We start from the raw sequence: 17,056 nt of genomic DNA on the forward strand, positions 1-17,056 counted from the left end.
ATAAGCTATATATATTCGCATCTATTTAATCTAATCACAAACAATAAGTCTAAATCATCATATAATTAATAATATTAGCTCAAACGATTTTCATCACCTTGTGGAGGAGTGTGGGAATTTGAACTCTCAAACCCGTTGGAAGTAACCATTTTTCAAAACCCTACTCTTCCTCCCCAAATGTCGTCATCCGCGGCGGTGCATCTCCAATCTCCGATCAACACCTCCTCTGACGCGCCGCCGCCGCCGCCGCCGCATTCTCCGTTCCTCCATTTCAATGCCGACTGCGTAAACCCTTCCGCCGCACGCACGAGGTCGAGGCCGAGGCTCGCCAAGCTGAGGAAGCAGTCTGCTTCGCAGCAGGCCCGGTCACGGAGCAGAACCGCCACCGGCGACGACGGCTCCGGCGCCGGCTTCAATCCGTTTCGCTCCGATCATCAGGTAAACGGTAATGTTAACAGTAGTGGAGTAGAGAGTGGTTCCGATGGTTTTGTGTTTGGGGCTGGGAAGGGCGATTCTGATTCCGCTAGGGATTTGAAGGGGCCGAGTGAGGGAGAAATTGGGGAGGGTGGCGGTGGTGTGGAATTTGTGTTTAGTGCTAAAAAACGGAGTGATGAAGATGAATTGAAAAAGAAAAATGAAAATGTTACAGAGGCGGTTTCTGGTGTTGAGAGGAAGGTGGTGTCGAATTCGGAGGGGGAGCAGGGGGAATTGAATGGTAGGGAGTTTGTTTTTGGTGCTTGTAGAAACAATTTGGATTCTGGTTTAAATACAGAAAAGGGGAAATCTGGTGTACGTGTGGGGGATTCGGGGTTTGATAGTGGTGGGGTGAGGGAATGTGAGACTGAATTTGAGTGTGGAAAGCGTGATAGTGTTAGTAATGTGGAGAAGCTGGAGCCTGTTGGCCGTGTGTGGAATTCGGAACGTGGAATGGGTGCTTTTGGTGTTAAGGTGGGAGTGAATGGTAATAGTGATACAGGTGCTGATCGGTGTGATCATTTGGGTGATGGTGGTAAGTGCGAGAATCGATATGGCAGTCTTAATGGTATTGCTGCTGCTTATAGTGACGTTCCAGTGATGCGCAATTTATCAGATGAGATGGAGAAACTGAACATCAAACATTCTGAGGGTGCTGATATTGCCAGAGATTCGGTGAATTCACATGCAAATGGTAGTGCTGGTTTTGTGTTTGGAGCAAGTGACAAGGCTTTTGGCTATTCTAGTGTTAGTTCAAGAACTGATGCCAGTGGTCAGCAGTCTTGTGCTCAGGCTACTTTTGAGAATATTGGTGGGCAATTTGCTAAAGCGGGTGGATTAAAAGGTGTTCAAAATGGAACTGCTGGTGGTGTTGCCTGTGGTTCTGCAGGAATACGTTGCTCTAAGCCATCCACTAGTCAGGAAACCATCAGAGATTTCCAGTGTGGCAAAATTCCAGAATGTAATGTGTCTGAAGATTCTAAAGTGAATGGAGCTGCAGCATCGTTTTCCTTTTCATCATTTGGTTTTGATTCCCATCCAAATAACCATGCTTCCATGGGCCATTCCTCAAGTGCAGATAATGATAAGGATGGAAATTGTTTTGCAAGTACTCCAGAGGCTTCCAAAGAGTCTTTTGCGGACTTCAAACCCCCAACATGGGATCCTTCTTGTTTCAAAGAAAATTTATTTCCTAAGTTAAATAAAAAAGTTGAATCCACAGCGAAGGACCGATCTTGTAAGGAAAAAGGATCAAAATGTATGAGGAGAAAATTGAAGCCGCATTCTGTAAATAAGAAACAGTCAGAGCTGGACCATTTGTTGAAGGAAAATGGTTCACAGAAAACCCCTGATTCTTCTGGTATCCACTCACCCATGGATTTTTCTCCTTATCAGGAAACAACAGCAAGTGATCATGCGAAAGCTTCTGAAAAATTAAATGATCTGCATTCAACAATTCCTACTGATCAATGGTATGTAGATCCAGATAATAACAAGTTATTGTCATGTAATGTAAGTTCTGTTGATGTTTTTTTTCCTTCTGAGATAGTCTGGCCTAACTTGAAAACCTATCAATTCTGCAGCGGTAGTGTAGCAGGTGCTTCAGCAGGTGCTTCTGCAGATGCTGGGTTTGACTTCACCCCAAACACTGAAAAGCAAAAGGATGATGAATTTCGTTTTGTTCATGGTGTGAATGATTCAAAGGGGAAAGGTTTTGCATTTTTTGCTTCATCAGCTGTGGAGGGTACTCCATTAAAGCGTCAACAGAAGAAGAAATTTAGGAGAAAAATGGGGTGCGACTCTTTTGTTATCTCTCCTCGTGTGAATGGAAACTTTGTATCTTCTGTACAATTTTCTCCCCATAACACTGCCAACATGTCATCACATTCTGACGTACAATTCAAGGAATTGGATGTTGCATCATCGGATACAATTCCAGCAGCCTGCGACACATGGAGACTCAGGTTTCCAACCATAAAAGAAATCAGCTCTTTTATATATACTTTAATAGTGTTTTGATATTTGTTGTGCTGATTTCTGTTAGATGTTCCTGAAATTTGCATTCTTTATTTATATGTGAAATCATGATTTTATATAGGGGGAACCAAGCTCATAAAGATGGGGATCTTTCTAAAGCCGAGGACTTCTACTCTCGAGGAATAAATTCTGTCCCTTCAAGTGAAAGATCAGGATGCTGGGCTAAGCCTCTTTTACTGTGCTATAGTAACCGTGCAGCAACACGGATGAGTCTTGGAAGGATCAGAGAAGCTCTAGAGGATTGCATGATGGCTACAGCTCTGGACCCCTCCTTTATGAAAGTACAGATGAGAACTGCTAAGTAAGTGTCTTGTTTGTTATTCTTTTAGATCACAAAATATAGAGGTTTTTAGTTTCTCCCCCCCTCAAGTAATGAAATATGATTTTCCTCTCCAGCTGTCACCTTTTGCTAGGGGAAGTAGAAAATGCTCAGCAGTGTTTTAATAAGTGCATGGAATCAGGTAATGCTGTTTGTTTGGATCGGAGGGTTATAGTTGAAGCAGCTGAAGGTTTACAGAAGGCTCAGGTATTTTAATGATTTTCTTTTATGTGGATGGCACCATTTTGATAACTTAATTTTGATGCATTTTTTTTATATACCGTCAATTTGTGTTTCAATGACTTTTTCTTGAAACTTGTATTAATATAAATATCAGTCTTATATTACTATCAGCTATTATTACTACTTTAACTATTAGTCTTCCAAGGAGCAATTAATCTTCAATTCTACTATTCTATCTTGGTTTACTTGTGAGGTATGCATGCTTTTATAAGATGTCTAATAAGTGTCACTACATTTTAACAGGAAGTGGTCAAGTGTATAAATAATGCTGCTGAACTTTTAAAAGAGAGGACTTCTGATGCAGCTGTTACTGCTTTAGAACTAGCTTCTAAGGCATTGTCAATAAGTTTATACTCAGAAAAATTGCTTCAAATGAAGGCAGAGGCTCTATGTTTGGTATTTTCTACTCTAATTATTTGCTCCACTCATCTTTATGCATTTTTATTCTGTTTTTTTTTTGTTCTTGTTTTGCTTAATTAATTTGTATTAGGGGAATAAAAGGTGCTGTTTATTATTGTAATGTCTTGCAGCTACAAAAGTATGATGCCACAATTCAGCTTTGTGAACAGAGTCAGCATCTTGCAGAAAAGAATTTTGTCTTGACAAACAATGCAGAGAATTCTGATAGTTCCTTATGTGATAGTTACTCAAGTGTAAAATTGTGGAGGTGGTCATTGAAATCCAAGTGTTACTTTCGTTTGGGAAGGCTTGAAGCATCACTTAATGTTCTCGAGAAATTACAGCAAGTTGTGTCTGTCAATGACAAGTAATTCTATTTATTACTGAGCAAGGCTAATTTTCATTTGCCATTTCAATCAAGATAAATTTTCTTTTTTTCAACAGCTAGGGATGCCTTACGATCAATTCAATTGTGTAGGTGTGTGATTGATAACATTGAAGACTTGCTGACATTAGCTTCTACAATACGAGAACTTCTGAACCACAAGGTAATTTCAAAATGCCCTTTATCCCAAATAGAGTGCCTGAATCCAGATGACAATTATTAAATCATCTTGACCATCATCAGATTTAGTTGCATAACCCTCATCTCAAAAGTTGGTTTTCTAGGGTTTAGTTAGGCCCAAAAACTATCATTCTATGATTCTAAGTTGGTATCAAAGCTCTTGGTCTTGGGGTCTCGCTTCCACACAAAAATCCAAATTTAGGATTGTATCAGAACCTATCCTAGATCCATTAACAGGTCACCTACCGTGTTAACCACGCACCAAGCCTAATAGTGCTGGGTGTGAGGGATGTGTTAGGAAAAAATTCAAGTCCCACATCAACTAGTGATTAGGCCAATATAGTGTAATATAAGTTGGGGACAACTCTCACCCTACAAGTCAGTTTTGTAAGTTGAGTTAGGCCCTAATAAAAATTCTTAGACATAGTATTCCATGTATGAATGGATCTATGACCTATGAGCTAGAAAGCATGGATACAACATGGACATGATGATATGATATTTGTTTCAGTGTTCTTTTTTGTAATTATTAGTGACTAATTGTTAATTCCTGAATCCTGTTTAATTCAGGTTTTATACAAGAGAATAAGTAGTATAGCTTATTGTTTATTTGAAAGATTCTCACATATTTTAGTTTAGTATCATTTGGTATTATGCCTATTAGTGTTATTGATCTTTATTATTCTTCTTAACAACAGAGGGCTGGAAATGAAAACTTTAAATCTGGAAAGTATATGGAAGCTGTTGAGAATTACACTGCTGCTTTATCTTGCAATGTTAAATCACGTCCTTTTATGGCAATTTGTTTCTGCAACCGTGCTGCAGCTCATCAATCTTTAGGCCAAATTGCCGATGCCATTGCGGACTGCAGTGTGGCTATTGCCCTTGATGGAAATTATGCAAAGGTATGCTTTTCTGAAGTCATTTCAATTAGGTGAATTCATGAGTGCATATTTGAATTTTCTTCTGAAATGCTTGCTTAACCTATTAAAATATGTGGATTACAGACAGAAATTTCATTTGAATTAAGCAGTTTAATGGAATATGATGGTTTTTTTGTTTGACTCAGGGTGTCAGAATCTCATTGATCTCATTTTGCAGGCAATTTCAAGAAGAGCCACCTTGCATGAGATGGTTAGAGATTATGAACAAGCAGCTTGTGACCTCAAGAGACTTATAGCTGTCCTTGAAACTCAATCCAATGAAAGAGCCAAACAATCTGACTCACCCAGTGGATCTAATGGTGTGAAAGAATTAAGGCAAGCTCATCAACGTCTGCTTTCAGTGGAAGATCAAGCCAAAAAGGGAACACCCTTGGATGTTTACCTCATTTTGTAAGTTCTTTATTCTATTGAAGAGACTAGAGGTTGTAAAATGCTTGAGTGCTTAACCCACTCAACTGATCTATATTTATATAGACTTAGGGAGTAAATATAATGTGAAATTTACAAGAATATTAATGAAGTTCTAGTACCTATGTACATGCATGTGAATTCCTAGATACATGAATATGTGACTAACTAGGTACATTAATAACTATTCTTTGTTGGAACAACTATCCATACAATGTGTGTAATTCCAACACTCCCCCTCAAGCTGGAGCATATAAGTCAAATGCTCCAAGCTTGGAACAAATATTTTGAATTCTTGGTCTCCTTAGAGATTTTGTAAAGATGTCTGCTAGTTGATCGTTAGAACTAACGAATTCAGTAATAACTTCCTTAGAAAGGACTTTCTCCCGGACAAAATGACAATCAATCTCAATATGTTTAGTTCTCTCATGGAATATCAGATTAGAAGCTATATGTAGGGCTGCCTGGTTATCATAACATAGCTTCATTTGTTGAGTATTTCCAAACTTCAATTCTTGAAGAAGTTGTTTAATCCAAAAGAGCTCACATGTGGCTACAACCATAGTTTATATTCAGCCTCTGCACTAGACCTTGCAACAACATTTTTCTTCTTACTCTTCCATGAGACAAGATTTTCTCCAATAGATACACAATATCCTGAAGTGGAGCGCCTATCAATGGGTGATCTTGCCCAATCTGCATCGCAAAATCCAACTATTTGAGTGCTTCCTTTGTCTTCATAGTGTAGTCCTGGGGTCCTTTTAATGTATCTCAAAATTCGAATTACTGCATCCCAATGATCATTATGAGGAGATTGCATGAATTGACTCACCACTCCAACTGCAAAGGAAATATTTGGCCTTGTAATAGTGAGATAGATAAGCTTCCCAACCAATCTTCGATATCTTTTAGGATCAGAATAAGGCTCCCCCTGATTGGGTAGCAATTTTTGATTTGGATCCATGGGACTATCAATTGGTCTACAATCTGACATACCAGTTTCTTTAAGTATGTCTAATGCATACTTCCTTTGTAAGATGATAATCCCATCTTTTGACTGAGCAACTTCAATTCCAAGAAAATATTTAAGTTTTTCCAAATCCCTAGTCTGAAAATGACTAAATAAATGTTCCTTCAGTCGAGCAATTTTTTCTTGATCATTTTTTGTGATGACTATATCATCTACATAGACCACCAAGTAAACACATCCACTCGATGAGGTATGACAATAAAAAACTGAATGGTCTGTTTCACTTCGTTTCATCCCAAAAGCATGAACAATTGAGTTGAATTTTTCAAACCAAGCTCGTGGGGATTGTTTGAGTCCATAAAGAGACCTCCGAAGTTTGCAAACCAAGCTAGACTCCCCCTGAGCAACAAATCCTGGTGGTTGCTCCATATAAATCTTCTCTTCTAATTCCCCATGTAAGAATGCATTTTTAATATCCAATTGATACAGTGGCCAATGACGGATGACAGCTATGGCAAGAAAGAGTCGAACAAAAGTAATTTTAACCACAGGGGAGAAAGTATCTCCATAATCTAGGCCATAAATCTGGGGATAACCTTTTGCTACCAATTGAGCTTTGAGGCGATCAATTTGTCCATCGGTCCCAACTTCTATAGCATATACCCATCGACAACCAACAGGTTTCTTGCCTTCCATCACTGAAGAGGAACCAACTCCCAAGTACCATTATGCTCCAAAGCTTGCATTTCATCAATCATGGCTTGTCGCCATCCTGGATGATCAAGTGCTTCACAAAGATTTTTAGGAAGAGAAACAGAAGATAAAGAGGAAACAAAAGAATGGTATGAAGAAGAGAGACGATGATAACTTAAGAAGTTATAAATAGGATAAGGATTACGTGTAGACAGAGTACCTTTCCTAAGAGCAATGGGCAAGTCAATATTCTCTTCGGGTAGGTCCATGGTCGGGTTGTCCGCTAGAGTAGGACATGATTCAGCTGGAATATCATTACCTTCAAATTCTGCGTCAGGAATTCTAGGACGACGTCGATATATGATGGGTGATCTTTGAGTCTGCTTAAGTGGAGGATTGCCAGGAATATCTATGGTCTATGGTAGAATCTACAGTTAACTCTGATTCCTGCAAAGAAGGTGATGGATCAAGATAGGGAATAGGAAAAATTTCTTGAAGAGTATTGGACTCAACCATGGAGGGAGCAAAGTATGGTTTTTCTTCAAAAAATGTTACATCTGCCGTGATATAATAACGATTGTGAACAGGAGAGTAACATCGGTAACCTTTTTGTAATTTGGAATATCCAAGGAAAACACATTTGATGGCTCGAGCAACAAGCTTATCAAGACCTGGAGACAAGTTATGAACAAAATAGGTGCATCCAAAAATACGTGGATCAACATGAAACAACGGTTCTTTAAAAAACAAAATGGAATGTGGTATTTTATTTTCAGTAGAGGAAGAAAGCATCCGATTTATCAAAAAACAGGCTGTCAAAACTATATCACCCCAATGCTGGATAGGTATATTGGCATGAAGTAATAATGTACGAGTAGTCTCAACAAGATGCCTATTCTTCCTTTCGGCAATGTCATTCTGTTGAGGAGTATGGGGACAAGAGGACCGATGGAAAATGCCCTACGCTGACAAAAAGGAAGAAATAGCAGAAGAAAAGTATTCTTTCGCATTATCACTCCTAAGGATCTTAATTGTCTTATCAAACTAAGTTTTAATTTCATTAACAAAAGAAGTAAGAATGGACAAAATTTCAGATCGTTCTTTCATTAAGAAACTCAAATACATCGAGAAAATTCATCAATGAAAGTAATGAAATATTTATAACCCATAGACGAAACACAACTAGGACCTCATACCATCGGCTAAAGTAATGAAATGAGGAATTTTAGGAGGAGAAAGGGATGAAAATAAAGAACTATTACCAGCAATGTGATCAAAAGCACTTGAATCAATTATCCATGGACTTTGATTATTACCAGATTGGGAAATGCAGACAGTGGAGTTATGATCACTTATAGCAGATGATGTTTGAGATTCCTTGGTAGCTTTTAGCTGGAGATACCCTTGATAGTCAGCCTCTGAAAACTTTATCTCAGATGTTTCAGACTTCGAAATATTCACCGATTTTTCGGGGAATCCGTGAATAGAATAACAAGTGTCTTGTGTGTGGCCCACTCTCTTACAGTAAGAACACTGAGGACAACCTCCTCTTCCAGCTCATCCTCCTCGGTTTCCACGATCACCTCGTCCCCCTCGGTTAGATACCATGGTAGAAGTTTCAATACTGTCAACTGAATTTCCTTCTATTTTTGGTGAGGGGACTCGAAGGAGCCGGGTAATTAAATTCTCTAGAGAATGAACTTCTTGGCCAGTTAAGACTTGGTCACGAATATGATCAAAATCTGGATGCATCCCACGTAGTACCAAAACCATATATAGATTATCAAGTTTCGTCTTTATGTCTTCAAGTTTATTGGCTTCCAATAATAATTTTAACTCCTCCATTGCAGATTGGGCTTTCGAAACATAGGCAACCATGTCATGATCAATTTGTTTAAGAGTGGCCAATTTCTGAGTAGCAACATACAATTGTTGAATGTCATTAGGAAAAACACTTTGTGCCTTTTTCCACAAAGAATAACAAGTTTTGAAGGCTCTGAAATTTGTCAATATAGTTGGCTCAACAGACTGTCACAAGAGAGCACAAAGCTGATAATTAAGTTTCTTCCATTGCTCGCGTTTGTCTTCTGAAATCTTTTCTGAGGATTGCTCTAGATGTTCATGATAACCTTGGCTAAGAAACCCAAGTTCAACAAAGGCTGACCATGCTAAATAATTTTTTCCATTCAATTTTTCTGAAGTGATTGTTGGTGTTCCAAAGATAGAGAAGGAAGGACCATCAGTTTTTTGAGTGTCTGAAGCCATTTCAGCACTTATCAAAGAGTTGTTTAATCAAAGAACTTATCACCTAGGAAGGAAGGGGAGAGGCCGGCGATCAGATCTGGGCGACTATGCAGTGATTACGATGGCTGGAAGGTGGCACGTGGGTGACACGCGCCGTCACGGTCAAGCGTGCGTAGAGGCACATGGATAGGATTCCGGTTACGCGACTTCGGTGGCTGGATGATCGGTGGTTTCTGAGTGGTTATTCGGCAACGGTGGATAGTGGGCAGGTTGGTGGAAAGAACCTTTGGATATTGAGGTTGCTGTTTGGGCAAAGGCACAAAGACGGGACTTTAGGTTCTGCTGACCAGATGCAGAAACCTTTAAAGAACAAACAAGGTGGCTCTAGATACCATATTGAAGAGACTAAAGGTTGTGAAATGCTTGAGTGCTTAATCCACTCAGCTGATCTATATTTATATAGGCTAAGGGAGTAAATACATTGTGAAATTTACAAGAATATTAATGAAGTTCTAGTACCTAGGTACATGCATGTGAATTCCTAGATACATGAATATGTGACTAACTAGGTACATTAATAACTATTATTTGTTGGAACAACTATCCATACAATGTGTGTAATTCCAACATATTCAATTGGGGGATTACCTGTCCTAAATTTTTTCCAGTATAAGTGTGTAACTCAAACGAAATTGTGTTATCAGGAAAAAAATTATACACTATACGGAAATCTTTTCACTGCTTTTTAAGGTCGTTATTGTCAGAATTGTTCTCATCGTTTATTTGTTTGGCAATGATCAATTGAAAATATGTCCCCATTATATTGTCACTTTGTCTCAGAATACAGATACACGTATCAATGTTCAATCAGGCATTGAACTCCCCAGTTTTCTATTACTGATAGTTGCTAATTCAGAGCACCCAAATCTAAATTCTGTTCTTTACAATGTCAATATCAGAGGAATCAAATCAGCTGATACAGCAACAGATATCAAGAAGGCATACCACAAGGCAGCTCTCAGACATCATCCAGACAAGGTTTGAATCTTTTGTGCCTGCATTACAGTTATCTAACTATAAGCTTTTGGTTGTAAAGATGAGCTGCCCTCATTTTTAGCTTTCAAAACTTTTGTACTTAGGGAACTTTATTTTATCTGTTTTTGGTTTGAATCTAGGCTGGTCAGTTGTTGGCTAGAAGTGAAGTTGGAGATGAAGGCCAACTTTGGAAGGAAATTTCACAGGAGGTGTACAAGGATGCTGATAAGCTTTTCAAAATGATCGGAGAAGCATATGCTGTGCTTTCAGACCCAGCCAAGGTTATACGCATTATTTTTTTGCTGGTTAATGAATCTGAATTCATTATTAACTAGTCTGAGAATACGAGCTGGGTGGGCAAGAGAGAGATAGTTGACAAATAATGATTGAATATATGAATGGCTTACTATACAATCTTAAAACACTTATTTTCAAGCTGGAGCAAACATATTATATGCTGCTAGTTTTTTGCAAATAGAGCTAACAAGTAGTCAGTAAGTAGTTTCATGATTATGAACTTAGAGGTATACTAATTTTCTGATCAAATGTAGCCAATAGGATTAATTTTTGCAAAATCTGTTTTTTTCCTCTCACAAAAGAGCGAGGATGAAGTAATATGACATTTGTCTATTATTTTACATGCCTTCCTCCATCTAATGGTACCATACCCAATACTTGATTCTGTATTATGATAATAGAGATCAACCCTTTAGACACCTGCGTGATAATCAGAACATATAAACCTCACATGCAATTTATGGTATGATAGAGTGGGTAGGTTATAATACCAATTATTTTAGCCTTCAATTGTAATAAGTTTTCTATTGGACTCATTTAGTTTTTAACAACCTCAACAACATTCGTTGCCAATAATATGTATTGCTCTTGTTGGATGTCATCCATAGAGTTTGGTTTTGGTTTATCTTTTGGAAAAGCATTTCTTGTGCTCATATGCCTATGCAGAGCTTATTTCTGCTTGAGGGGGAAACATGTATGTTTCAGAGGGAATAGTATAATAAGTAGAATACAATCTCATAGGCAGCATTATATTGCAAACACGTCTTAACAATCTTTCTCATCATTTGTACATGATGGAGCATTCTGCCTCACTCCCATCCCTTGTCTTACTTTACCTGAATTCCTGGTGTTTCCTATAGTTTAAGCACTATTTGGGGTCTTGAGATGGTCTTTTATTTTTTCCAGCTAGCATAGAGTAATGGACTAGGTACCTTTTAATGGCTTAGAAATTGTAGTGAAAAAATGTGACTGACAGTTAATGTTGTCTGTAAGACTGAGACATGATTGGCCTCATTAATTGGGAAATATGCCTACTGGCTCTATCTGTTGGGAAAGCATAAAATTTGTATGAGACTACTTACTACTGAGTATTTTCTCCTTTGTTTCCATTTTCATGCTTTGGTTGTGGAGGAAGTTTTTCAAAGTTATAAAACTAGTTCAGTTTCATAATTTTCATTAAGGGTTTATTCTTTGTAATTAATATAAAAAACTGATGAGCTTCTACTTTTAATGATATCAGCGCTCGGAGTATGATTTGGAAGAGGAGATAAGGAAAGCTTCTAAGTTATGTAACAGAGGTGGCACAAGCAGGAGATCTTCAGATGCTTATGGGTGTGGAAGATCTTCAGATGCGTATGGGTGTGGAAGACCGTTTGATGATTACAGATCTACCTCTGACAGAACTTCTAACAGACGAAATGGACGGGATCATTGGAAGACCCATGGACATTCGTATTCTCGATGGTAAGAGGATGGATACTCATGTCATGGGCATCGAGAATTGAGATTCTTTTGCCTGGTGAAGGTGATCTTCTTTCTCATTCATGATGGTATGAAAAAGAGGCTTAAATCTGCTTTTGCAGGTAATTTATGACTCTTTTTTGTACTTAATCTGGTTGAAAGTAACTGAGGCCTTTACTAATATATCTCTTTTTTTTTTAAAATTTCTTTTGGTGTGACTCAGGCCATGATTGATTTATTTTTTGGGTCTGACCCGGGCCATTACTCAAATAAGATTGTAAGTAGATTTTGCAAGCATGCCATAGCGATATATGCAAAGATGTATTTATTCTCTATGTATGTGCTTCACCAACTTAAAAGGTAACAAGGCATTGATGCTATACTAATCCTTCCCTTAATCCCATACTTGCTGCTGGACGAGTTTTTCGAAGGGAAAGGGATTGTTCATACAGAAAATCAGGCAGGAAAAACACTGACAAGGGAGCCAATGCAGCTGTTGTTGGGTTTGCATACTTTCTCGAATGTAACTGGTGCTGTTGTAGTTATCACGTATCAGTATTTTTTTTATCTGGATTGATCGAGAAACTAGATAGAAAGTGTGCTTCTGCCTATATAGAAAATATATATTTTTTGAATTGATCCAAATTACATATCCCTTGTCAAAGTTGAAAATTGCCTCTAATTCTTTCTCTTGGATTCCGAATGAGTGAACGAACAGCTTATAGAATTGTATGAAATATTGATTGATTCTTTACTTTATTAGGGTATGTATCTCTGGCTGTATAAGGATAGTGTAATGTGTATTCAAGGTTATCAAACTCAAGAGTTTACGCAGATCCGTGAGAGTTCCATAGATTGGATTCGTAGACTCGTAAGAGTTTACTTCATATAAAAATATCTATAAATAACATACTAATTGAATATTTTAACAATATAATAAAGCAAAACATTAAATTATAAAGTTCAGAATATTTAAATAATCAAGTCTAGTAATAATACATCACTATTAGACAATAACTTGTAGAGATTATAGTAGTGGTAGATTATTCTTATCGAGGGTTTGATTTGATGTTATTGGAGAACAAGAGTTTGGTATTATTAAAGGTGATAATTTTATATTTGAGAATAATACACTAGATGAAGGTATGTTGAATGCTAAACGGACAGAAAATAATAAAAAATGACCTACATTTTGGTCTAATTTTTTTAACTAATTTATTGACTCGGTAGTAAACTCGAGAGTCTATCGAGTTTATTTAGAGTTTATCCAGAGTCTATCAAAAAAAAAAATTTACTTAAAAGTCAACTCGCTTCGAAAACTCTTAAGAGTTAGCGAGTTAACTCGAGAGTTTGATAATCATGTGTGTATTTATTCTATATTTTTTATATAGAAATTGCTTATTTCAAAATCAGACAATGAACAAATCCATATGATGACACATTATAATTTTAAGGACTGAAATGAATATTCACCAGTTGGTTATTCATTTAAAAACACTTTATTATTTATTAAATTACATCGTAATATTCCATTAATTGGCAAAAATTATGGATAGGCAGAGATAATTATAAAATATAAAATATAGAAAATGCACTTGCGTACAGACGCCTATTTGGCAAAAAATTATGAGTGAAAGTACTGTTTTAATTATGGAGCTTCCCCCAATTCAAACGAAGCACCACCCTTTCCCTTTGTCTCCTTTTCTCGGTATAAAATACCTGTCATATCCAGAATTTTTTTGTTTTATAACGAATAAAGATCACTTAGCTTTTCTAATTTTTACTTTTTGAGTAAACTTCGGAACAACTCTAGAATAGGATACTAATCTAATTGGAACACGCATTGGTCCAAATATATAAGGAAAAACATGTTTTAGTTTAGGTTGCAAGTTTTGCTATTATTCTCATTTTTATGATTCATTCATCTGCGAATCTGCTTTAAGAATAGCGTGTATGTATCAAAAAGCTTTTGAGAATATAACAGCATCGAATAATTACTTAAAATGCATGGCTTTCATAAGAGCAGAAACACAATTGATTCATATGCTTTTCTTCACCATTCAGTTCTTCCTTCTTCTTCCCTATACTTTCTCATCTTCCTTTCTTTGCAACGAACAATCAAGGATTTTGCAAAACAGTGAGTGTTTTGCGTTCTGATCTCTGGTACGTGTTTGCATTTCTGATAAGATAGCCATGGCTGAATCATTTATCTTCAGCATTGCGGAGTCACTCATTGCAAAGCTTGCTTCTTGGGCCTTTGAAGAAGCTTCTGAGGCACTGGGCGTACGATCATCTGCGAGAGTTTGAAAAGACTCTCTCATCAGTCAAGGCTGTGCTGTTGGATGCTGAGCAAAAGCAGGAGCAGAACCATGAGCTGCAGGAATGGCTGAGGCAACTCAAAACTGTCTTCTCTGATGCAGAAGATGTGCTCGATGAATTAGAGTGCCAAACACTGCGAAAGCAAGTAGTCAAAGCTTATGGTACCATCAAAGACAAGGTAAGCCATTTCTTCCCAAGTTATAATCCACTTGTTTTTCGTTCCAAGATGGCTCAACAAATCAAAGATGTCAGCATGAGGCTGGACAAGGTTGCAGCTGATAGGCAAAAGTTTGGTCTTCAACCAATTGATGTTGATCAACGTGTTGTGCATTGGAGAGAAATGACACACTCCCGTGTGAGCGATTCAGATGTCATAGGAAGGGAACATGATAAAGAAAAGATCATAGAGCTTTTGATGCAGCAGAATCCTAATGATGATGATACAAGTTTCTGATGACTTTGATATTAAGCAACTCATTATCAAAATCATCAATTCTGCCAATGATTTTGCTGTCTATTGAATCATCGCTGGCATAGCTACCTCATAACTAACAAATAAATCATCGCTGTCTATTGAATCAAGCTGTAATCTGGAGTCTATCTTTGGAGGGATGAAGTTCCCTACTCTGAAAACATTTCGTGTTGTTGACTGTCAAAGTTAGAAGTCCTTGCCACTGGTTGTTAAAAATCTTCCCGAATTAGAAACTTTGGTTGTTGGATTCTGTTTTAATCTGGACTTGGAACTGTGCAAGGACCACCATGAAAAACAAAGCGACAAGTTGAAGTTAAAACATGTTCACCTTTCGGCTTTACCACAGTTGGTGTCCTTGCCCCAATGGCTTCAAGTAACTATCAACTCCTTACAGTCCTTGCATATTTCATTTTGCCACAATCTTGTAATACTTCCAGAGTGGTTGTCAAATCTGACTCATCATCTGAAAGTACTTTTTATATTAAATTGTCCAAAGCTTCTATCTCTCCCGGATAACCTCACCGCACTTGAAAGTTTAACAATTAAAGATTGTCCTGAATTATGTAGAAAATATCAGCGCAATGTTGGAGAACTTTGGTCCAATATATCACATATCAAAGAGGCTATCATTGGTGATCAAAGAGGTTTGGATATAAGGGATGGAAAAGAGAGAAATGACAGAGACTATAATGGGATGTATGATAAACACATTTCATTCATAGTCAATTAATTACAGAGGAGAGAATATGTATAGCCATTCTCTGTGCCTATAGCTAAGGGTAAGATTAAAAGGGAAATCACAGCAAATACAATTGGTAAAAATGCAATACAGAAAACCATTGTGTCCTCAATGAGACAAAACAACAGCTAGCCAAAAGAGCATCTTAACACACAACTCAGCACTTATACGACTTGGTGGACGTGTGAATTTCTGATTTTGCTAATAGGTGAACCAGAAGAGCTGGAGGAAGGAAGAAGAGGAAGACGAAGAGGAATGAATTAGTTACACATATAAGCATTGAAGCCCCTTATTCTATTTATTTATTTATTTGTTCTTGGTGTGTTTTGATTGTTTTCCTTGTTGATTCTCTTGATATGCTTTGAATTCTTCCTGAGCATACCATTTCACATCAAATTGTGCTTATTGGATCATTTGTTTGATGCATGTCTCTTTATATTCCTTTTATCTTCTACTTTTTCTTTCGTGAAAACTGAAAATAAATTTGAGATTCTATGAAATTAAAGGTGATTCAATTTAGAATCTCCTTGATAGTTGTGCAATACAACAATATTTTTTTTATCTGCAATACTTTTTCTCTCATTAATTTGATGTGCATAATGAACTTTGGAAAGCATGTTTTTTGTCCCCTGAACAGTGTACATGCAACAACTCACTGAAACTTGTGACTAAATTTATAGCTGATTATCATCATCAACTTGTGACTAAAAGTATGTATTTAATTTATATATGTTGTCAATAATTTTTTTTATACAAACATTTAATAAATTTATATTTTTTTTCTTTAAGCTAAAAAGCATAAGTTTTACATAATAGGCAATGAATCCTGGCTCTGTGTCTGGACAAGGTCTGATGTGTGTTTGGAAGGCGGTGAGGTGATCATGAATTGCTGGTGGAGGGCTACGAGAATTTAATGGGAGTCATGCATTAAAGATTTAATGTGGCATTTAATTAAAATGTAGGTCATATGCAAAAATGGATCATGACTTTCAAAAGGTCTAGTGTTTTTAAACATTAACTAAGAAATTAAAATAAAAAATATTTATTATAAAAATCATAAAAGAGGATAAAAAATTATAAAATATACAATTTTACATAACTTTACAAAATAGGAACTTCATATATAATTGGGGGAATACTTCGTATTATTTACAGGGATAGGAATTAATCATGTCTCGAGGGGTAGAGGATTCAAAAGCAAAACTGTGTGTGGGGTTTCATATGTTGCTGATTATGTTGGGGTAGGTACCCCTGTACCCTATCTTATATATATATATATATATATATAAAAGAAATGCCTAGTCTTTTCTTAAAAGTTTATTTAGTTAAAACTGTATTTTTTTTATAAAAAAAAACCTTCTAGGTCGACTTAATAGTTAATAGACAAGCCTAATTAAATTTTTACTATAAATTCAAAATACATGAAAAACAGCAAGT

General features: G+C 36.9%; 2 protein-coding genes across 3 annotated transcripts; both read left to right on the forward strand.

Moving 5' to 3' along the window:
- The first annotated feature begins 14 nt into the window (after positions 1 to 14).
- On the forward strand, positions 15 to 12,870 carry LOC114406685. 2 transcript variants are annotated; one of them, XM_028369453.1, is made up of 13 exons: positions 15 to 1,946; positions 2,058 to 2,438; positions 2,573 to 2,812; positions 2,908 to 3,037; positions 3,317 to 3,469; positions 3,604 to 3,839; positions 3,951 to 4,020; positions 4,736 to 4,942; positions 5,139 to 5,371; positions 10,256 to 10,334; positions 10,472 to 10,612; positions 11,869 to 12,211; positions 12,313 to 12,870. In XM_028369453.1, exons 1-12 carry the CDS (start codon positions 178 to 180, stop codon positions 12,094 to 12,096), a joined length of 3,867 nt encoding a protein of 1,288 aa, XP_028225254.1. In that variant the 5' UTR covers positions 15 to 177; the 3' UTR covers positions 12,097 to 12,211; positions 12,313 to 12,870. The 2 variants fall into 2 exon arrangements, with proteins under 2 accessions (XP_028225254.1, XP_028225255.1); XM_028369454.1 differs by having other exon boundaries at positions 11,869 to 12,153.
- A 356-nt stretch (positions 12,871 to 13,226) lies between these two features.
- On the forward strand, positions 13,227 to 16,339 carry LOC114405228 (disease resistance protein RGA2-like). The gene is made up of 2 exons (XM_028367852.1): positions 13,227 to 13,232; positions 14,281 to 16,339. The coding sequence occupies exons 1-2, from the start codon at positions 13,227 to 13,229 to the stop codon at positions 14,860 to 14,862; spliced, it is 588 nt and encodes a 195-aa protein (XP_028223653.1). The 3' UTR covers positions 14,863 to 16,339.
- Positions 16,340 to 17,056: the final 717 nt, after the last annotated feature.

This window comes from Glycine soja, chromosome 3 (genome assembly GCF_004193775.1).
Source record: "Glycine soja cultivar W05 chromosome 3, ASM419377v2, whole genome shotgun sequence".
NCBI lineage: Eukaryota > Viridiplantae > Streptophyta > Magnoliopsida > Fabales > Fabaceae > Glycine > Glycine soja.

Bases quoted from the DNA above. Each gene is read 5' to 3' on its own strand.
- LOC114406685 (XM_028369453.1), top strand. From the start codon at position 178: ATGTCGTCATCCGCGGCGGTGCATCTCCAATCTCCGATCAACACCTCC. The intron at 3,038-3,316 runs GTATTTTAATGA...ACATTTTAACAG, and splicing joins AAGGTTTACAGAAGGCTCAG to GAAGTGGTCAAGTGTATAAA. The intron at 10,335-10,471 runs GTTTGAATCTTT...GTTTGAATCTAG, and splicing joins TCAGACATCATCCAGACAAG to GCTGGTCAGTTGTTGGCTAG.